The 23,410-nt window shown below is 48.9% G+C and overlaps 1 protein-coding gene across 2 annotated transcripts in view; it reads left to right on the top strand.

Annotated features, from left to right (window-relative positions):
* Slip1 (SLo interacting protein 1) overlaps positions 1 to 23,410 on the top strand; it is a 224,454-nt gene that overhangs the window by 19,755 nt on the left and 181,289 nt on the right. Inside the window, exon 1 of one of the 2 annotated variants that reach the window (XM_071684593.1) lies at positions 12,651 to 12,749. The exons of the other annotated variant lie outside the window; for it this stretch is intronic. Coding sequence (XP_071540694.1) covers positions 12,666 to 12,749 — 84 coding nt within the window. The 5' untranslated portion in view covers positions 12,651 to 12,665. Of the gene's footprint in view, positions 1 to 12,650; positions 12,750 to 23,410 lie in introns of those variants that run through there. 2 annotated transcript variants of the gene reach the window in all.

Here is a 23,410-nt window from a genome sequence, read left to right as displayed (position 1 = left end):
AAGGACCAGCTTTGATTGACTATAGAAGGATGGTCGAGGAAGTTCAACATGAGGAGGGGCTCGTAAGAAGATGGTTCGAGGATCATCTTTGATCGGCTGCAGGAGGATGTTCGAGGATCAGCTTTGATCGGCTGCAGGAGGATGTTCGAGGATCAGCTTTGATTAGTTACAGGGAGATGGTCGAGGCCGAGACCAGAGATAGGCACGGGAGGATTGTGGAGTTGGAGGAGGTCAGAGGAAGAAGGCTTGGTGAGGCGCGCCAAGTGAAGGAGGGAGGGTGAGATTATCACATCTTGTAAACAACTGGAGCGGGGAGGAGCGGCCACGCCCCAAATGGTGGTTAACCCATGAACCAGGGTTTATATTTACACACACACACACACACACACACACACACACACACACACACACACACACACACACACCAGAAAGCATGTGTCACTGTGCCACATTGGTATAAAGAGGCTGGATCGTAAAACAGGAGTGAGGGAGAGGCTTTGATGGATAGACCAATCACCAGTAGAGGGAGCGAAGGACGTATGTCAGAGGAGGCCCGCGAGATGGGTTGAGGTCACCAGTGGCGTGCCGTAGGGCTCTGTCCTGGGATCATTGTTCTTCGTGATCTATGCATATGTCTTGCCCGAAGGACTGGACTCGTGCCTTGATTATGTTTGCGGATGACACCAAGGTCACGAGGGTAATAAAGAGTTATGAATAGTGCATCACCGTGCAGTGGGATCAGGACATGAGTTCGAAGTTAGTCTGATACGTGGTTGATGAAGTTCTTACTTAAGTCAGGGTAGGACAGGGTGAAAGATTCCACGGCAGGAGTGATGGCTAACGAAGTAAGCTGAGGGAATCTGTTTGTGTGAAGGGGACGTTGTATACCCGTTTGCAGAGACCCATCTTAGGAGAACTGTACAGGAGACAGACTGTGTATTGGATAAGGATATAGTTAGGAGATTGTCCACATCCTGTCTTAGGCCAACACAAGAGTAAATGTCTTTAGTTCGGTCACTTGACATAGGGAAACACAAAGCACTAAAAGAGACGGTGTAGAGGAAGACTACAAGGATTGTGCCTCTGAATTAAGAGCTAAGTTAACATTGAGGGGCTAGAAGCCATATTTTTATCCACCATGGCATAATGAAGAGTAAGGGGTGACTTCATCACAAAACCCTCTGAGTTTATAAACCAGTTTGATGACGTGAACGCTGACCAGTTCTTCGAAAGATGTGGTCATGGAACAGCAGAGAACATGACATGGCTTTTCAATTCGAAACATGCTAGGAAAAAAAAAAAAGAATAATAAAGAAGTACTTTTGCATCATAAGAGTGATGGATGAATTTAGATGAAGTGGATCGCGAGATCACGAATGTGGGTGGACAGCGCACGGGAAGCTTGAAGACTCGTTATATGGCAAGTAGAGAAAGGTCAGAGGATGGGGAGCCACCTCGGCGGTGTAGAACTTCTTCCCTCTGCTGCACAGCGTTGCCCCTCGGGATCAGACCCACGACTCCTTGTGTTGCCAAACTTACGTAATTCGTCCCACAGGGCCTCCTGCCAGGGTGGGAGGTGGAGGGGGTTCTTCCTCCTCCCTCCTTCCCTTCCCCGCCACAACTTCAGAAGGAAGTGAGCCATAGACGTCCTTTTTTTTTCGCGCGATAAGTTCCTCGTGTGTGTGTGTGTGTGTGTGTGTGTGTGTGTGTGTGTGTGTGTGTGAGAGAGAGAGAGAGAGAGAGAGAGAGAGAGAGAGAGAGAGAGAGAGAGAGAGAGAGAGAGAGAGAGAGAGAGTGGTGGTGGTGTGTAACGTAGTGAATTTGTTCCTTGAGACAGCGGTATTGACAGGTGAAAATTGATTTCGGTTCAGCCAGGCAGTAGTTGGGTAGGGCAGTAGAGGCCGCTGCGTGTGAGGGAAGGGCAGGCATCGTTAATAAACTGACCTGATTTGTGAAATCTGTGGGGTTGACCTCGGAAACCACGTTTTAGAAGCCACGTATCCTGACGATTCTCTCTCTCTCTCTCTCTCTCTCTCTCTCTCTCTCTCTCTCTCTCTCTCTCTCTCTCTCTCTCTCTCTCTCTCTCTCTCTCTCTCTCTCAGCCCAGCTTAGACCACACACTCTTTGTATTACAGAGTAGCTGCTTGTTAAGGTTCCGTATCCATCTTTATAGTCGTATTAAGAGTCTGTATTATACTGTAGTCACATTAAGGTTCTGAATTCCAATTTACAATCACACTTAAAAGTTTCTCCACTGTGCTTTACAGTCATATTAAGGTAATGCGTTTCAAAGTAACCTTAGGAAGCCACTTGACTGAAATTTTTTCTACTGAATACCTCAATATATATATATATATATATATATATATATATATATATATATATATATATATATATATATATATATATATATATATATTATATATATATATCAGTGAAAATTGTAAAGAAGAAAATGTTAATTCATACGAGCCAACATTTTTTTTTTAACTCCTGCGGACATAAACTCGAGAACCAGACTTACTGGGTGGGTGTTTTGTTGGTGGTGTGGTGAGTGTGTGGTGGTGTTGTGGTGTGACAACATACGGGGAGAGCAGCAGCAGTGTGCTTGCCCTCAGGCCCTCCTGACAGCCAGCCACCCTCCCACACCACAGTTATTCCCCCCCGAACTAGAAAGTAAAACGACCGATTACATTTAGTATTCTGGAGGTGTGTGTAGGGGGGCTTCGTGTGTTTATTCCCGAGACGGATATCATATTACCTCCGCAACGCTGCCCAGCTCGCTGGTGGCTCGTACGAACGCACTGCTCGAGTAGTTCCCGAAAGGATAGGACAGCCTGGTAGTTAGTAGGTCGGTAGTCTGAACGATCTTCGGCCTGCAGTAACCAGCTCGGACGGCGATGAGAGAGTGGTGGTGTGCATCTTGACCCCAGACGACAGTACGGGGGCGTACACTACCCCTCTCGCCGCGCCGCGCCGCCCCTCCTCCTCCTCCTCCTCCTCCTTCTCCTCCTCCCTCGCCATGCGAGGTAACGAGGTACACGTAAGACAAAGTGAGGGATCCCTGGCCACCATGTAACATTACCACGTAACGTGAGCCATTTGGTCACGTCACCTTGCATCCAGCGACCGCTCTCTCCCTTATCTAAAGGAGGGTGAGAGCGGGAGGCCACACCCACGAGCCACACTCTCCCTCCCTCCCTCCCCCTCCGGCGGTGGTCGGAGAGAGGGAGGGAGATAACGTGAGGATATGAGAGAGAGAGAGAGAGAGAGAGAGAGAGAGAGAGAGAGAGAGAGAGAGAGAGAGAGAGAGAGAGAGAGAGAATGGATGATTAACACTTACATGGCCCCTTACTAATTTTGAAAAATCGTAGCTCACATTGCAGTGTGGGTCAGAGCGCCATACACATGGGCATGAGTAGTGAACGTGGGATGGGCAGAGGACGTCAAGGGTGCGTGGAACACACTCCCCTAGCCACGAACATCACACCCAGCAACTGCGAGGACCGTTGTCCTCCATCATATATAGGTTGGGTCATGCCCAGTACAGACAGATGTGGACTTTTTAAGATGTAGTACATGAGGCTAGTTATATCGGTGGTCAGAGGGTCTAGTGGCTCGTATACTTGGGGATCAACGTTTGGAAAAATTTAGGGCAAAGTAAAAAAAAAAAAAATTCAACCACAGGTCAGAGTCATCTTGTAGATAATCGCTTACCTGCTTGAGACGGAAGGCTTGTGTGGCACCGACTTGATGATGGAGGGGCGCGGGACAACACAGTGCTCGAGGGGGGCGGCGGGGGAGCGTTTGTCGGGTGCGTCACAGAGTTCTCAGTGGGTGACAGCAGCTGGGGGATCAACACGGGGGGGTGGGTAACGCCAGCTGTGTCGTCAGCAAGGGATAACACCAGCTGTGGGTTATCACCAAATTGCCAGACGTAACGATAACTCCTCCGGACACATGGCCACCTCGACCACGTCCTGACCACCATCTCGGTACAGTGTACATCTTCGTCCGTGCTCGTGTACGTGGATGTGCTGTATCCGGCCCGCGTCGCAGAGGTCAGGAAGGAGGTGGTGTGCACCCCTGCGTCTGTGTGGAGCCTCTCAGTGTGTGATGGTGGTAGACGGAACACCCCAGGAGTAATGTCAACAGTGTTTGGTGGTGTGTTAACTCTCTCCTCCCAGGTGGTGGCATCAGCAGCAGCCCCAGGCTCGTATGGGGGACCCACACACATTCGCCAGAGGAACAGAATGTTGCGGTTATTGGCAAACACACACACACACACACACACACACACACACACACACACACACACACACACACACACACACACACACACACGGAGGTGTTGAAATCACCAGACATTAGAGGAAAAAGGCTTTAGACTTTTTTAAAGTTTTTTTTTTTTATAGCTGACTGTGAATCGTTGACAGTTAGGCCTTGAGGAGTGTCAGTAGAATAGGTCGTAGATGTGGTTTGTGTAGAGGTTCAATCTGGACGTCACTTGCCCAGCCAGAGTGACTTAGAAGCGTCGAGTGGATGCGCTCTGCCGGAGGGGTGAAGACAACTCTTTTGCTCCTCCTCCTCCTCCTCCTCCTCTCCTCTCCTGTCTCCTGCGGAGGCAGGCAAGCGTCACCCGGGAGGTATGTTTAAGACAGACTGTGGTGGAGTGAGAGGTAATGATGGTGTCGGACTGTTGGGATGTGGAAGGGAATCCATCGTGTGCAGCTGTTGTTTTGGAGTCTGATTTGATGTATGTATCCGCTCCTTCTTATGTCAGTCATTCCAAAAAAAAAAAAAAAAAATAATCGTAATGTGGTTCGTGTTCGAAAGAGACAGAATATATAATAGAAATATAGGGGGAGACAGAGATGCCTTGAATGACCAAGCAAGTCAGCCATGAGAGAGAGAGAGAGAGAGAGAGAGAGAGAGAGAGAGAGAGAGAGAGAGAGAGAGAGAGAGAGAGAGAGAGAGAGAGAGAGAACTGTGGTGGTGTGTGGCGGGTAATAGGCTCCCCTCCCTCCCGTGCCCGAGCGGTCAGGCGGTATAGGCTGGTCCCAGCGACCTACCAGAAGGGCTCCTGTGGGTAGTAGATAAGATACCCACTATCTGTCGGCCGTGTCTGGAATTACCGGGATACCCCCACCGGCTCTCACAGCCTCCCGGGTGGTTTGGCGTGTTGTCATGTTCCTCCTCGCCATGTTTATTGTTGCTCAATACGAAGTCGCCTGTAATGGTTTCCATAGCAATTTTTTTAAGTGCTTTTTTTTTTAATAGTTTTCATAGTAATAGTAGTATTGCTATGACGTTTGGGGTCTGAGACGATTACTTTCAATGTTTTATTGAGTCGTACCAGCCAGCACGTTCCTTCCCATCACCACTGACAGGTTTAGTTTGTGTCTTTACCCTCCAGCGTCGCTAGCATTCTGTCTGGCCTCTTTCTTGGTTTGTCCCTTGGTAACCCCATGTATGTATTATCCCGTTCTCTGTCCGCTGGCCTCACGGCTCTGCTCTACTTACTCCCTTGCCTCTGTAGACCACTGGAAAACATCTCTCTTACCCAGTGTCCCGCCTCTCTTCATCATCGCCATCTTCTTCCCTAGTATATCACCGAGACCCGTAACTAACCCCACTTCTCTTGACTGCATTATCATTCGCTTGTCTCCTGGCTCTTCCGCATCATCATTTATATATACACGCCGACCGAGCGACTGCCCCGCCCCTCAGCATCGCTACGTCCTTATCTCCAAAGCGCCCCTCCCCCTCCACCTCCTCTCCTTACCCCTCCTTATATCACTACATACGTATATATATATATATATATATATATATATATATATATATATATATATATATATATATATATATATATATATATATATATATATATATATATATATCTACCCACGTCCCTACCTTCTGCTTCCCCTCTACACACACACACACACACACACACACACACACACACACACACACACACACACACACACACACACACACCTTATCCACCAGGGACTTTGGTGCATTCCTCACCCGCAAAACCTCGCACTGATCTTGTCAACGTAGTATGTCTCCGTCTTCGCTTGTACATGTACGGGATCTAGTTCAGCTTCCTCATCTCCTCATCTGTTCCTCCATCGCCCTCCATCCTGCATCCTCGTGCCTTCTCCTCGCTTACTTCAACCCCACACACACAACCTCTCCCTCCCTCACCATCATCACTCGGTGCGTACATCTCTATTTCTCCCTCTCTCCCTCCCTCCCGTTCCCTGACTCGTCCGCCGGGCATGTGACCCCTTCAGGAGGCTCCGTAGAGGCTCCCTCCCCGGACTGATGACTCTGTCCTACTAGCTCTCCTCACCCCTCTCTCTCCTCTCCTCTCCCTCCTTCTCTGTCTTTCTCTCCCGTCCTTGCCCTTTCTCCACCTTTCCCTCCCTCTCATTCTCTCCCTGGCGATTTAAAGGGTTCAGAGCTGCTGGTGACGGGTAGAAAGACCAGAGTTTTTTTGTGTTTTTTTTCGTAGGTACGGGTGGCAGGGGGGGAGTTTTTGAGGTTTAGTTGGATTTTAAAGTTGTCAGAAAAGACGGTTTCTTTAGGGTGGTGTATGATGTTCGAGGGAGGGAGGGAGGGATGGATGTGTCTAGGAAACTACACAAGTGGGAGGAAGTTTTTGGAGGCTTAGTGACACCCTGGGGGGGGGGGGGGATGTACGGTATATAAAAGATTCGTGTATTTTTTTTTCTCTCTCTCTCTCTCTCGAATTTCGTGCATAGTTGCAAGAGAAGGGGCGGCTGCTTGTACTTCCAAAAAGGCGGAGTAGAAGGAGAGGAGCTTGGAGGTGGAGGTGGAGGGTATTCGGTGTTTGGTGTCGCCTTGAGAGGGAATTAACCAGATCTTGTACGAGGTTGATGACCGTGGAGTGGGGGTTGGGGAATGTGAAGCAAGTGTTGTCATGATACCTTTTATGTATGATGAAGAGTGAAATAGTAAATCTGGGTTGGTTAAGTTACTGGCTGGTGTGACGAAAGGAAGGGCAGGTGTGATGAGAAAGGAAGGGCAGGTGTGATGAGAAAGGAAGGGCAGGTGTGATGAGAAAGGAAGGACAGGTGTGATGAGAAAGGAAGGGCAAGTGTGATGAGAAAGGAAAGGCAGGTGTGATGAGAAAGGAAGGGCAGGTGTGATGAGAAAGGAAGGGCAGGTGTGATGAGAAAGGAAGGAAGGTGTGATGAGAAAGGAAAGGCAGGTGTGATGAGAAAGGAAGGGTAGGTGTGATGAGAAAGGAAGGGCAGGTGTGATGAGAAAGGAAGGGCAGGTGTGAGGAGAAAGGAAGGGCAGGTGTGATGAGAAAGGAAGGGCAGGTGTGATGAGAAAGGAAGGACATGTGTGATGAGAAAGGAAGGGCAAGTGTGATGAGAAAGGAAGGGCAAGTGTGATGAGAAAGGAAAGGTAGGTGTGATGAGAAAGGAAGGGCAGGTGTGATGAGAAAGGAAGGGCAGGTGTGAGGAGAGAGGAAGGACAGGTGTGATGAGAAAGGAAGGGCAGGTGTGATGAGAAAGGAAGGGTAGGTGTGATGAGAAAGGAAGGGCAGGTGTGATGAGAAAGGAAGGACAGGTGTGATGAGAGAGGAAGCAAGTCAAACACCTTATCATAGGAAAGGGCAGTTTTGACTCCTTGTATAATGAGATGACGGCCACTTCTCCTACGACGGGTTATGTAGAAGCTGAAGAAGCAAGGAGGAGGAGGAGGAGGAGGAGGAAGACATCGTACGCTTTCTGTTCCTCTCTGCTCTGACCACACTAATGTATGCGTCTCTGATCTCCTCCACTTCAAGAAACAGGTGTGATGAGAAAGGAAGGGCAGATGTGATGAGAAAGGAAGGGCAGGTGTGATGAGAAAGGAAGGGCAGGTGTGATGAGAAAGGAAGGGCAGGTGTGATGAGAGAGGAAGCAAGTCAAACACCTTATCATAGGAAAGGGCAGTTTTGACTCCTTGTATAATGAGATGACGGCCACTTCTCCTACGACGGGTTATGTAGAAGCTGAAGAAGCAAGGAGGAGGAGGAGGAGGAAGACATCGTACGCTTTCTGTTCCTCTCTGCTCTGACCACACTAATGTATGCGTCTCTGATATCCTCCACTTCAAGAAACAGCCTCGAAAGGACCAAGTGGTTTGTTGCTACTTGAGTGTTTTTGTTGCTACTTGAGCGGTTTGTTCCTGCTTGAGTGTTTTTGTTGCTACTTGAGTGTTTTTGTTGCTGCTTGAGCGGTTTGTTCGTGCTCGAGTGTTTTTGTTGCTACCTGAGCGGTTTGTTCCTGCTTGAGTGTTTTTGTTGCTATTCAAGTGATTTGTTTCTGCTTGAGTTCCTTTGTATCCACTCCTTTGTAATGCGGTCAACCATGTATTTTCGTTTTCTTTGTCGTAGATGTAAGAGGTCTCTGTAACCAGCGGAGGCTAGGTAGGGAGGTGAGGGAGGAGCGAGGGTGAGGCCCTCCCGAGTTTGGTGGAGGTAAGGTGATGGGGAAATTAGTCCATGGGTTGGTCGGTCGGTGGTCTGCTGGCAGAGTCTTTCAAAAGGTCCCCCCCCCCCATCACACACACACATCATTCTCTCTCTCTCTCTCTCTCTCTCTCTCTCTCTCTCTCTCTCTCTCTCTCTCTCTCTCTCCGTCCGACCGACCGTCCGTCCGTCCGTCCGTCCGGGATGAACACTTTCGCCTACTTTACTGATGCCTTTGTAAGTTTAAGTAGTAAACAGTTAGTATCACTTGGTATTGAGTTGGAGAGACATTTTCCATCGTGTGTGTGTGTGTGTGTGTGTGTGTTTGGGAACAAGAATATCAAAGGAATGCGGCCGGGGGTTGAGTCTGTATTAAAGAAAACGTCCTGAGGCTGCGGTAATCCATTCTTGTTCGCCAGAGCCTTGATAACAGATTTTACGTCTGGCAGGGCCGTGGCTGGATGCAGCAGGTGTCCTGTAATTACACAAATGTTGAAAGAATATTTGCCGTCTTTGGGGTCCAGGAAACCCGCTCCCCTGCCTCTCAAAACGTCGTTTTCTTCGATTTATTTTATTTTTTTTTCTCTTGAAGGTGATAAACACACACACACACACACACACACACACACACACACACACACACACACACACACAGGATATGCAAGAGCCACAGATACCCTTAATACTCCTCTTTCTTTCGTCCATGGTCTATCCAGTAGTCTGTCCGTCTGTCGCTCGGTGTTGTAGACCCGAAGTTCTTTAGGGGAGGTTTCGTTAACTTCACGAGGGAGGTTGAAGAACAGGGCCTCCCAAGTCTGGCTGGCTGGTGGAAGAGAGAGAGAGAGAGAGAGAGAGAGAGAGAGAGAGAGAGAGAGAGAGAGAGAGAGAGAGAGAGAGAGAGAGAGGGATGGAGGGAGAGATATAAGCCAGACATAAGGAGGTAACGGTGGAGTAAAAGGGGGGCGCGTCCCGACCCGCCGGAGCATATCTGGTCATCGCTGGCCCAGCCGACTGAACTGGGTGGAGTGGTGTGTGTGTGTGTGTGTGTGTGTGTGTGTGTGTGTGTGTGTGTGTGCTGGACCTTACCTGGGTGCCGCTCAAGGTCCTGTGGCTTGGCCTCTGATCCTCGGTGCTCAAGGTCTTGATGATTTGTTCCTGTGGGTGTGTTTCTCTAGTTTACATTTCATCTCCGGTGTTTTTAAGAGGCCTTTTGGTTTACCCTGTGTTCCTCAAGTGTCAGAGGGCCGGGTTTGCTAGTGTTACTCAGTGTTCAAGGGTCTGGTTTACCTGTGTTCCTCAGCGGTGAAGGACCTGGTTTACCTGTAACCCTTCGGTGTTCAAGTCCTGGTTTACATTTGATCCTCTGTTCAGGGTCTCTTGAGTTTACCCCTGACCCCTTGATTTCCAACATTTTTTTTTGCCCTGTGGATATACTCAAAACCTTCGTCGAAGAATTGTGCATGATATATAAAAAAAAAAAAAACGAAAACGTAATTGTGCACAGAATATTTATATGTATTATAATCCTGGGGATATTTTGAACGACTCATAGGATTAAAGTCTGTACATTCCTGGGTGTGTATACCCAGTCATGAGTGGATATTATATCATGCATGTTATACTCTGTGTGTGTGTGTGTGTGTGTGTGTGGCTCTTTAGGGTAAGATAGTATTAGCTTTTGTGAACACTGGATACAACCTTGGGTTGGTATGTGGCTTCAGAAGCCTCGGGGGGGTTTGATTGTGTACTGCTTTCATCTGGATCCTACATGAGGGTTTCCAGTAAGAGAGAGAGATTCGATGCCTGGATGTTGATTCTAATGACGTAGGTCGGATCCTAACTGCACATGTATTACATTTCGTTGGTTACCGAGGTGGCGTTTAAAGAACAGAGGACTGAGCCTTAGAGGGAAAATATCCTCGCGGTGTTTCTGACGGAGGAAGAACTCAACTTACGGTGGTGTAAGGAAAGAGCAGATGATCGCTGAAGCAGGGGTAGGTGTTCCCTCGCAGCACGAGAAGCAAAAGGTTGTGACGAAGGGAGTTGGGGTTGAGGTTGGGGGTGGCGTAAGCAATCGTTTACCGTAACGGTGTGGCGTGGGAAAATATCCACCGCCCCTCCTTCATCGCTTCGCACCGTGGGGGATATATTGTAGGGGGAAGAAGTGTTACCGGACATTAGTAGGGGGTTTAGAGGCATTACAGTGTTGTACAACCCCTTCTTAAAAGGCCGGTCAGATACCGTAAGGGGATTTTGTTCTTCACCTCACCTGCTACTGTGGGAAGAAAACGTAAAGGGGGTAGTGTCACCATACCAGTATGACGTGGGAGATTAGTGTGAGGGGAAGTGTAGGGGAGGGTATAGTGAAGAGGGTTTTGGGAGATTAGTGTGAGGGGAAGTGTAGGGGAAGGTATAGTGAAGAGGGTTTTGGGAGATTAGTGTGAGGGGAAGTGTAGGGGAAGGTATAGTGAAGAGGGTTTTGGGAGATTAGTGTGAGGGGAAGTGTAGGGGAAGGTATAGTGAAGAGGGTTTTGGGAGATTAGTGTGAGGGGAAGTGTAGGGGAGGGTATAGTGAAGAGGGTTTTGGGAGATTAGTGTGAGGGGAAGTGTAGGGGAAGGTATAGTGAAGAGGGTTTTGGGAGATTAGTTTAAGGGGAAGTGTAGGGGAGGGTATAGTGAAGAGAGTCTGGGAGATTAGTGTAAGGGGAAGTGTAGGGGAAGGTATAGTGAAGAGGGAGGGGTCTGGACCAGCCGCTGTTATACGATAAGCTGAACCTGTCATTATTGAAGAGCGAGTTTCAGGAAGAGAGAAAAAGAAATTGGGGATGAATGATTGACTCGTCCGCGGAGGAACAAATGAATAACATAGGGGAGGGATTGGATGGACGATGAATGCAAAATTTGGTGGAAAGGGGGAGAGAGAGAGAGAGAGAGAGAGAGAGAGAGAGAGAGAGAGAGAGAGAGAGAGAGAGAGAGAGAGAGTTGATTAACTTTGTCGCCGTGAAAGTGATGTAGATTCAGCCGAAGCGAACACTCAGTCAGCCAGTCAGTTAGTTAGTCAGTCAGTCAGTCAGTCAGTCAGTCAGTCAGTTGCTAGAGAACGAATGTGGGAAATACGGAGCGATTGCTATGACGGTCTCTCTCTCTCTCTCTCTCTCTCTCTCTCTCTCTCTCTCTCTCTCTCTCTCTCTCTCTCTCTCTCTCTCTGGAGACCAGGGATGTTGAGGGACTGTATACTTTTTTTTGTGTGGGTGAGGAGGGAGGGAGGTGGTGGAGGACGGGGAGGAGGCGCTACCGAACATATATTGGATGTAAGGGGAACTGGAATTGGAGGAAGTGCATCTTGAGGGCTGTGTTGCAGAGCGGGAGCACTGGGCTGTATGACAGGATGAACACCTAGGGTGTGTGACAGGATGAACACCTAGGGTGTGTGACAGGGCTAAGTAGGTGTTTTATTTCTTCTATTCTTACATCAAGGATGAACACTTGTGTTACACAGCAGGGATGAACACTTGTGTTATACGACAGGGATGAACACGTGTTATATAACAGTGATGAACACTTGTGTTACACAGCAGGGATGAACACTTGTGTTATATAACTGATGAACACTTGTGTTATATAACAGTGATGAACACTTGTATTATATAACAGTGATGAACACTTGTGTGATACGACAGGGATGAACACTGAACATCGTAGCGATGATGGAGGCGACGGAAGCCCCGTCGCATAATTTGCAATATAAACGGGAGAAAAAAAAAAAAAAGGACGGTTCCTGTTTACATGTACTTGTGTCCGTCTCTTTTTAAGTGGGCGCTTTATGACCTGGTCATAATACGCTCATTACATAAAGCACTCTGGAGGAGCCCTCTCTTAATTCCTCAGTGGGTTTATTGGCCCGTACATAATGGCTAGACTTAAGCAAAGGTCCTTTGATGGCCTCACACACACACACACACACACACACACACACACACACACACACACACACACACACACACACACACACACACAAAGTAGCGCTCAGGCCAGCAGACCACCTGGCTTGAACCTTTGGGGGTCTGTGTGGTCTGCGTAACTCTCTCTCTCTCTCTCTCTCTCTCTCTCTCTCTCTCTCTCTCTCTCTCTCTCTCTCTCTCTCTCTCTCTCTCTCACTGTGGAAATGATACATCCCTTTTTCTCTCGTCTTGCAGGTAAGGGTTGCAGCAAGGTGCCGGTACGGAAGAAGACCACAAGCGTTTGGAAGGTAAGGAATTGACCCGGGTCACGCTCCCAGCCACACCACCCACCTCAGTGTGACCCCTCGTGTGTATACCGTGTGTACACCGTGACACCAACCTGGGTTATACGGTATGGGCACGTTTACACGTAAACCACTTGCGTATACGCAGGATCAGTCTTATTACTCTACAGTGTAAACCACTTGCGTATACGCAGGATCAGTCTTATTACTCTACAGTGTAAACCACTTGCGTATACGCAAGATCATTCCATTACTCTACAGTGTAAACCACCTGCGTGTACGTAAGACCAGTGGAATACAGTGTACGTGTAAACCTCTTTCGTATGGTGTACACAAGGTGACCTCCTCACCCCCCTCCCCCCGTTTTCTTCGTCAGTGTAAGGGTGTACGTACACAAGGTGGCACCCCAACCCCACCCGTTCTCTCTCTCTCTCTCTCTCTCTCTCTCTCTCTCTCTCTCTCTCTCTCTCTCTCTCTCTCTCTCTCTCTCTCTCTCTCTCTCTCTCTCTCTCTCTCTCTCGTCAGTGTAAAGGATATACACAAGGTTGCGGCACCACCCCCGCCCCATTTTCTTCGTCTCTCTCTCTCGTCAGTGTAAGAGTGTACGTACACAAGGTGACACCCCCCACCCCCCACCCCACCCGTTTTCTTCGTCTCTCTCTCGTCAGTATAAAGGATATACACAAGGTGACACCACCCCCACCCCCCCATTTTCTTCTTATCTCTCTCTCTCTCTCTCGTCAGTGTAAGGGTGTACACAAGGTGACACCTCCCCACCACCCCCCGTTTTCTTCGCCTCTCTCTCGTCAGTGTAAGGTAAAATACAGTTTCTTTTCCGTGCCTGCGTCAGGCTTCCGGCTTGATGTTGCTACTATGTACGACACAAGTTGGAGCCACACTCGAAACTTGTCCCTCAAGTTTGTTGAATCTCGTCGTCGTTGTTGGTGTGAGTTACGGGGGCCGTGAGTGTCCCTCCTTCCCGACGTGTGTTGGAGGAGGGGTGGTGGTGTGGTGGGGTTGGGGAGGAGATGGGTGGTGACTGGTGGTTGGGGAGGAGGAGGGGGCCTGGGCCGCCCGCCCGCCCGCCCGCGCCTCCCCGGAGTTGTGTAGAAGGAGCGGCAGTGGAGGGGATGGGTGGGTGTTGGTGATGGTGGTGAAGATAGACGGGGGTAGTGTGGTATGGTGGTGGTAGGTGATTAACGGGATGTTAGTGGACGGATGGTGGTAGTGGGTGTGTGCGTGAGAGTGGTGGTAGTAGTAGATGGTGGGGGTTGATGGGTGTGAGTGGTGGCAGCAGTAGATGGTGGTGGTTAGTGGGTGTGAGTGGTGGTAGCAGTAGATGGTGGTGGTTAGTGGGTGTGAGTGGTGGTAGCAGTAGATGGTGGTGGTTGGTGGGTGTGAGTGGTGGTAGCAGTAGATGGTGGTGGTTAGTGGGTGTGAGTGGTGGTAGCAGTAGATGGTGGTGGTTGATGGGTGTGAGTGGTGGTGGTTGGTGGGTGTGAGTGGTGGTGGTTGGTGGGTGTGAGTGGTGGTGGTTGGTGGGTGTGAGTGGTGGTGGTTGGTGGGTGTGAGTGGTGGTGGTTGGTGGGTGTGAGTGGTGGTGGTTGGTGGGTGTGAGTGATGGTGGCTGGTGGGTGTGAGTGGTGGTGGTTGGTGGGTGTGAGTGGTGGTGGTTGGTGGGTGTGAGTGATGGTGGCTGGTGGGTGTGAGTGGTGGTGGTTGGTGGGTGTGAGTGGTGGTGGTTGGTGGGTGTGAGTGGTGGTGGTTGGTGGGTGTGAGTGGGCGGCATGAGGGTAGGGCGTCCCTGCCGAGGATTATGGTAATGTAGGCAGGACGACGCTGGGGCACAATGCCTCCCCTGTTCTACCCCCCCTACTGCCCCCTACCCAAGCCGTGCATCATGCTGGGGGGAGGGGGGACTGCCGCCCCCCTCCGCCCATCCCCCAGCAGCAGACGCGTCTAGGATGTGCTTAGGGGAGTCAGGGGGTGTGTGGCGGGGAGACAAGTGTGTGTGTTTGTGTGTGGGGGAGAGTTTATGCATGGGGAACTGGGTGAGGGGTAGGATTGTTGTACGTTCTACATAGATGGGAATGTGTAGGGGGGGAGACAGTGAGTATGGGGACGAAGGGCAGAATGTTGGGCTAAAAGATCAGAGAGACAGACAGACAGACAGAGGGAGGGAGGGAGGGAGGCAGGATGAGCGTGAGTGTGTGGTGGGGACAGGAAGGCATTAAGCGTCGTAGATTCAGTGTTGGTGGTACACTGGGCTCCATCAGAGAGACTGTGATAGTGCGGGAGATGTAGAGGCCGTGTTGATATGGTGTGGTGCCCCGTGTAACCCCAGATGTAGCGGGCTATGTGGCCGGGTGTGGAGCTCCTGTGTTGAGAGATTACTGGTACAAGAAGTACTATAATTGAAGTGTTTTTTCTCTCATGAATACTGTACTGGTGTGCAGTAGAAATTGTAGTAGCTGTAGTAGTAGTAGCAGTAGCAGCGGTAGCAATTATTCACTGTCTTACCGTCGTGTTTAATGTGCTGGAGTTTACACCTTCGTAAACTCCCGTGTTGTCGTGTCGTGAGCTGACGACACACAACGGAGCTTCCCAATTCTGTCTTTTTCTTTTCTTTTTAACACCCTCCCACCTGTGTTGCAAGCTAGATACAGCGAAACTTTTTTTTTTCCCTCCCACTTCGGGAGATAAAACACAAATCCTGTTATTGTTTATTCAACACAGGGAGCCTCCTGAGTGTGGTCCGCTTACGACACACTCATCCCCACCCCCCTCCCTCCCTGTAAGTGCGCTAATCGCACAACACACCACCAGACCCTGACCTACCCGTAGACGTGACCATAAGTCGGACCCGTCCAGTGTGGCGAGCTTGCCACGTACACTCCCTGAAGTGGGGAGGAAAAAGGGGATGGTGGTGGTGGTGGTGGTGGTGTTTTGTGTCATAAGCTCACGCCACTGGAGGAAGGGTGTGGTTTAGCATAAGCTCACACTAACCCTTGGTACATGAACATGGGTATTTTTCCTGTCAACAATGAACTGGGAAGGAACTTTCAAGAAAGTTTCTCATAGTGATTGAACGCGCGGGGTAAAATAAGGTAAAGACATTTGGTGCTGGACAAATGGATTAAGATAAATGGGTTAAGGTAAGGCGGGGACATTTGCTGTAAGGTAAGACATGTGGGATAAGGTAAGGTAAGACATTTGGAGTAAGGTAAGACGTGTGGTGGGGGCGGGGTGAAGGTAAGGTAAACCATGCTGGATTATAAGGTTTAAGACTTAAGGTGTTGCATACAGGGTAACAACACGGGATGTTGCGGTGGTTGCAAGGGCGAGCCATGCACAGCATGACGCGGGGGGAGGGAAAGCCTGATGAACTGGGATGTGTACGTGACAGGCGGTAAACACAGGGAGACACCAGAATAAAAGTACCATCCCGCTATAAGTGGTGCAGGGAGGGGATGCTGAGGGCTGAGGAAGGGGATGTAGAGAGGGTGGCTGGGACGTTATGGGGTTTTAGGCCGGCCTGTGGGAAGGGCTCTTGTCTGGGTGTGTATATACGGGAGGAGGTATACAGTGTATTTGTATGTGTACACACTTGAGGAGGTATAAAGTGAATTTGCATGTATACACACTGAGGAGGTATACAGTGTATTTGTATATATTACACACTGAGGAAGTATACATAGTATTTGTGTGTATACACACTGAGGAGGTATACAGTGTATTAGTATGTATATACACGAGAGGAGGTATAAAGTGTATTTGTATGTATACACAGTGAGGAGATATACAGTGTATTTATATGTATATACACAAAGTAGGTATACATCTGCTCGTACAGGTATCAGTGCTTGTGCTATACTGGAAGATATATTTAGTAGTATACTGACTGTAGTATACAGGGGTTTAGTTTGTGCAGTGTGGTACTGTATTGGTATTTGGATTGATTTGCTTGCGAGCACAGGACCTCCGTTACGAGGTTCCTGCCGCTTGCAGTCAGTAGGAGGAGAATGACGTACTCATATGGAGCGAGAAGTCCATGAGCGAGACTCGTTCCCTTTTTTTTCCTTCTTCTTCTCGTCCATGATAAGTATGCGGCCTTGCCGAGGGAGAATATTTGCTCTGGCGGTGTAACCACGTGCAGTAGTAGTCGTCTGGTCACATACATGAGAGGTTTGCAAGATGCTTTGGGTACAAGCGGTACGCTAACCTGGGCCAGTAGGGTTCATTTGAGAGGTTAGTAGTAAACCAGCACTCTGTTGGAGAGGTGGCTTTTCCGTAAGCGGGCACACGCACACACACACACACACACACACACCACTCGAGAGGATGTGTTGTGTCGTCAGCTCACACCAGCGCAGAGGAAGACGGCCAGATGTACCCAGGATGAATGCATTCGTGTATGACCTCTTTCGTGCAGCATTAGGTCATGGGTGTGTGTGTGTGTGTGTGTGTGTGTGTGTGTGTGGTGTATGGACCTTTTGAAGTCAGAGGGTCGAACAGACGTTTTACACCGTACGTGTCACATTGTCATGGAAGCCGCTCACGGTCATGTGTGCCCTGAGGGAACACCTGCCTTCGCTCCCCCTTCTGTGCTTTGGCGTTGTGATGATGTTTTGACTCGGGACGAGTTGGGGAGAACCGAGACTCCAACGCCTCGTATTGTCGGGAGATACGAGTTCGAAGGCGAATCCTGTTGTGTAATTACCCCAGTCTGGGTCTTCATAAAGCGGAGGGAGGGAGCGTGACCCTTCTACCACCCGGAACACACATGGAGGGATCCATAATGCGGCAGGCTTTAAAATAACCTTTTGTTGGAGGGTAAGTCGTGTGCTGCGGCCCACGACACGCGCCCCTGGGAGCATCGCGTGGACGCTTTGCTTGTACGGGGCAGCCAACCCGCCCTCGACCAGCCCTAGTGGTGGTGGTGGTGGGTGGTGGTGGAAGAGGTGCCTGGGGCAGCCCGACGCGTCGCCACGGGTCTAGGGAGGAGGTGGAGGAGAGGAGGATTGGGAGAGGTCTTGGAGGGAGGAGGGGCGAAGAGGAGGATCGGGTTATGATTTAACCTTTAATGGCCAGTTGTGTTAGAGTGAGGAAGAGGTGGAGGTGCTGGAATGGCCAGTGGGCGGAACGGGAATTATTTTGGAAATCAAACTGTTACCATAAAAGTTGTAGAATAACTTTTTCAAGTGTTGTTTGAGACTGTGGAAGTCTGTGTTTCACTTAACACCATGTTATGAATGTGAGTGATGGTACGGAAGCTGTTGTGTACCTCATACACCCCATGAAAATTAAGGGAACAGGGGTTTGAGGATGATAGGTAGACAGGTATATTTTTTTTCTATGTGTTCCTTGAGATATTTGTCACCCAAGGATGAAGGTTAGTTCGTCTGGGATACTGCCTCCTCCTCTTGTGGGTATACGAAGGACGGTCCCCCACCACTGTAACCTACAGCGATTCAGTATATGTTCTTATCAGTCGTTCTTCCCTGGCTACAGAATGTAAGTCTCACACGGGGAGCTTTTCAACGTATGATGGCTTACCGCAGCCGGGGATACCGAACGCCTCGCCATTGGTCAGTGTACCAGGATACGTTCGTACCAGGAGACGTTCAGTGTCGCGAGGGGACGACTGAGCAGCGGAGAATCTCGCGATTTCCCGGGATCTTTATACATTGAAATACATCATCAGGTATCAGCAAAACTACTGCTCACGTCTGAGAATAAATTCGTTCAGGCACAGTTGAGATAAAATAGACTTGTAAATATTAAGGTTTATAGACCGCTGTTATATATATATATATATATATATATATATATATATATATATATATATATATATATATATATATATATATATATATATATATATATATTGTGGGATCAAGAAAACCCCTTTTACACCAGTGATGAAGAGGTTCACGGCCCTGTGAAATCCTTGACAATTATTTTTCTTTTTTGTTTGCTTGTTCTTTGGGAGACGCGTCCCAAGGTTTTTGATGTGTCCAGTGGGATGGAAGCGCGAGAGAAGAAAACACGGCCCTAAATAGAAGACAATGTACGTACGCTAGTGTACAGAAATCTGTCTTCTCGCCTTTTGTTGGAGACATGGCGATATATATATATATATATATATATATATATATATATATATATATATATATATATATATATATATATATAAGTATTCTGGTGACAATTTGAGAAAACTGAAAGGCGTCTGTAAATGTTTTGAAGCCTTTTTGCAGAGCGAAATAAGCAAGCGTTGGATCTCTCACCTGCGCTACAGTTTTGTTTTTTTCAGTTTGAATAGATGACCCGCTATTAAAGGAGGGGATACTTTTCTTCTTTTTTTTTTTTCCGTTGTGCGTCGTCTCGTAAACAGGTAAGTCAACGGCACGCCCATCCCTTTGAAATAAATGTCAGGCTGTTGAACCCCTGACCAGCTTGAGTCCTGGTGGCTCAACCTCTATCCCCCCTTTTTTTTTTTTTTTTACTATCAGGGCGGACTAGGACATACTGAGATACAACCCACAGTGTCCTTTTAAGAGATTCTTTGTACTGGGAAGAAAATTATGCGCGCAGCCCGCGGCTACGTTGTGACGCGGAAAAAGTGTCGTACCGGACGACTACAGCCGACCCCGACCGACCCCGACCCCCAAGAAGGATAACACATGAACATTTTCCTAATAATGTTCAAAGAGTTCATCATGCCGTGATTTTTCGAGAGATAACATTTGATGATGGATTTCACCATAGATTTTTCACTGTCTCATATAAAAATACGATGACTGCATATATATATATATATACATATATATATATATATATATATATATATATATATATATATATATATATATATATATATATACACTAAGGCTTCGATAAATATTGCCACCATTTGGATCATCTTTAAAGCAACAGTGGATTCTTCCCTGTGTATTGTGTATGAACGCCTTTACCTCACCAGCAGGCGTATACTTATTTCCCGTATTTCATATTCTTCGAAGTACATATATACATATTTTTTGGGGGGGTCGAATTTTAGGAGTGACTTTGTGTTTTTGAGAGGGGGGGGAGAAAGTTGACTACGTACCTTCCACAACAAAGGCCCGTCAGCTGCGGGTCTCCGAGAGTCTTCCTCACCTCAGCCTGGGCAGGCCCACGTGACTATCCCAGCTCGGAAATTGGATCCATCTTTGCAAGACTCCGAAGCTTTTCATATCGCAGAGATAAGACTGGTTTACGTAAAGATGTCTTTTCTTTTTTTGGGGAAAAAAAAAGATAAAAAGATCCTCTTTGGAAGATTAGATTTTGAGGATCGAATCTCAGAAGGCGAGTGTTTTATTCCATATATTTCGTAGATGTATGGTATGTTTCAGAATGCTTAGTGGGGTCGCACAGTATGGTTTCGGATATCCTTCATAATGGGTTTTCCAATCCACAGTTTCTCAGGCCTTTTAACGAATTAGGTTTTGAGAAAATCCTGCCAGAGCTAAAGTGATTTTCTTTCTTTTTTTCCTCACCCTCATATTGTTGAAGGAGAGAGAGAGAGAGAGAGAGAGAGAGAGAGAGAGAGAGAGAGAGAGAGAGAGAGAGAGAGAGAGAGAGAATGCTGTTATCGGCGATGTGTTAAGTGGGGTTGGTGATGATGTGATAGGTCGTGGAACAGGAATGGGAGGGGATGGATGAGAAGGAAGAGGAGGTGAGCTGGTTTGCTCGTGTGTTGCGCGTCTCCTTTAAAAGAGGAAGGGGATGGGAGGGAAGGGAAGACAAGGAAGATGGGACAGAAGATGTAGGGGCCCAGGTGAAGAGGCTTAACTAGAAGAGGAAGGGAGAGGGGTATCACTGTGAGGGGAGAGGGTTTAGATATAGGGTGGGGACGACTTACTGATGGAAGATGAAAGAAAAAAAAAGAACTGGACTATATCGTAGGAGAGGGAGATTAAGTGTAGAGAGAAGGTACAGGGTAGGGAACTAATGCTGGAAATAGGTTAGGAGAATGAGACATCAGAAGGAGGAATGAGAGCAGAGAAGTTGGTTTCAGGGGTTCAGCTACTGCTGTGTCTCCTTGCCTTCCCCTTTATCTCCTGGCCGTGCCCTACTCCTCTGTATCTCTATACATTACCACAATAACCCTTGATGCTCCTGCCATGGTACAACACCCGTCTGGCCTCTGCGTCCACCCTACAACACCTGCCATGCTCCTGCCATATTACGCCACCTGTCTGGCCTCTTGCGTCCAACCTTACCACAACACCTGTCTTGCTTCTTCATTAATACACCTGTCTGGCCTATACATACATACCTTTCCACAACACCTCTCATGCTCCTGCCGTATTACAACACCTGTCTGGCCTCTTATCATTCAGTAAGCCATTGTCATTTGCCTATCTCGCGAGGAGTCCCAAGTTTTCCCTCAGTCTGACGTACTAGAAAGTCTCCGATGCCCTTGTCACACAACCCGGCTGCCATGCTTTCCATTTGTGTTTTTATGCCTCATACCAGAAGCTCAGGGATTCACCCGCTTATACCAGAAGCTCTGCCAGTCATTGCCATGCCACAGGAGCTTCTTTCTCCATGCCTCTCATACCAGGGACTCTGTTCCTCTCCCCCGCCCTCAACACCGGTGGGAGTACACTCTCAGTCTCTCTGTAAAACGTGGCATAACCTACTCAGAACTGCTCTGCCTTCTCCACGTCGCCACGCTGTGCGGTATTGGCCAGCGTTGACTCGGTGTGGGAGGATGTTTCTTCGAGGGATGCCGAACTGGTAGTAAACACAGGGAATATGACCCCCTCCCTAGTCAAGGGGATTTTATTCCAGTGCAACTGTGGGTTACCCCACTACGTGAGAGACTGTATAGTGCATGCGCATACGACTTTTTATACACACACACACACACACACACACACACACACACACACACACACACACACACACACACACACACAGCTATCCCTCCCCTCAACACCCATGAAAAAATAACGGGTTAAAAGCAAACAAGCACGTGTAGACCTCAGAAAAATAAGCCAAGGCAGGAGTTCAAAGCCATTTGTGCCAGACCCCTGGTGCCGGGGGGGGGGGACCACTGGGGTGGGGTGGGGGAGGGCCTGGGGGGCCTGTCGGAGCCTGGGGACCGACCTACAGGAGTATGGGTCCTCTGGGGATGATGGCCTGAGGGAGGGCCCCTGTGTGGAGGATGGTGGGATTGGATAGGGGCTCGGTCTTGGCTCGTTAACTCCTGCAGGGGATGGGGGTCCGGGAGTGGTAAAAGGCCTTGGGGGTGGAACCTTGAGTTGGGAAAAGGCCTCAGGTTGTTGGGAGTTAGTAGTAGGAAAAATGCCCTTGGGAGTAGGGCCTTGAGTGGGGAAAATGGCACAGTGGAGATGGGACCTTGAGTGGGGGGGGGGGGACATGAAAGGGGTCTGATTTTGAAGAGGGCTGTCCTAAAGGGGGTGGTGGCCCTTGATGATGGAAGGGCCTGAATGGGTCGGGCCTTTGACGGACCTCAGGTCTCAAAGGATGAGGGCCTTGAGAGGCGTGTCAGGCCCTGAGTGGATCGGTGCCTTGAGAAGATCGGGTCTGAGAGAGGAGGAGGGCCGGCCTTGTAGAGCTCTCGTCCCTGAGGTGGTGATGGTGGGTTGAGCGGAGTGGGGGGTGGTCGGGCCTTGAGTCGGGAAGGGCTTGACGGGGGGTCGGGCCTGGCTGGCAGGACGGAAATTGCAGTCGGGAGCAAAGAAGAGCGATGTGGAGCAGCGGAAGTGGAAGTTGGCGGCTTCACCGTGGTGGTAGTGGAGGAGGTGGAGGAGAGGCGACCTCTCTTGCTGTTGCTGTTCTTGTTTTTCCTCTGAACCTGATGTGTCTTGCGTCTGAATTTGTTTCCCTGATTTCTCAGGCGTCAGTCGACCTCACGCACGCTCCAATTCACTCTTTTTCTACGTCGAAGGAAAGATGTCTAATGATTTTGATAATGTTCATGATTAACCTGCAACGTTGATGGTGGGTTCTGCTGACCGAGGTAAGTTTTCTCCCCTGCCAGCAGCCATCCTCGTGGGCATTTTGATACGTCCCTCGCGAGTCTCAAGAGGTTTTATGTGGAAAAATTTTTTTCCCCCGAGTCCAGGATAAGTAAGTGTCTTCTGCTTTGCGAGGTGGATCGTAGGTTTACCACAGTGGACCAGCCTGTCAGGGAGGAGTGCTTCGAACACCGTCTTTGCTCTTCTGGTTCTCCAGCGGCGGTGGGGTCGGGTGCGTCGTCCACGTATTACCATGCCTGAGGTGAGGGCTTCCTGGTGATCCGTCCAGCTTCCGGCTTGCACCTGGAGTGTGACGTGGATGACGTCGATCCAGTAGTAAACAAGGAGTTAAAAGTTCCCCCGAGTCCCTTCCTTGAGCCGAGCGTCGTGGTAAGCTTGGGTGGCGGACGTGTAAAATGACGTCTCGATAAATGCGTCGCGTGTTTTTAAGTTTCGTGCGACGCTTGTGCTGAGAAAACGGAAATGGTCTAAATTGGACGAATATTTTTCTTTTTTTCATATATTTGAATGATGTTGTATCTGTTGTAACAAATTACATTTGCTGTCCCGCAACATATTCAGTGGCGTTGTCCAACAAATTTTATATTTTTTTTGTGAGTGGGGAAAACA

The sequence above is a fragment of the Panulirus ornatus genome, chromosome 38 (genome assembly GCF_036320965.1).
Source record: "Panulirus ornatus isolate Po-2019 chromosome 38, ASM3632096v1, whole genome shotgun sequence".
Lineage (NCBI taxonomy): Eukaryota > Metazoa > Arthropoda > Malacostraca > Decapoda > Palinuridae > Panulirus > Panulirus ornatus.
The sequence above is the reverse complement of the archived record's forward strand: the minus strand, read 5'-3'. Positions and strand labels throughout refer to the sequence as shown.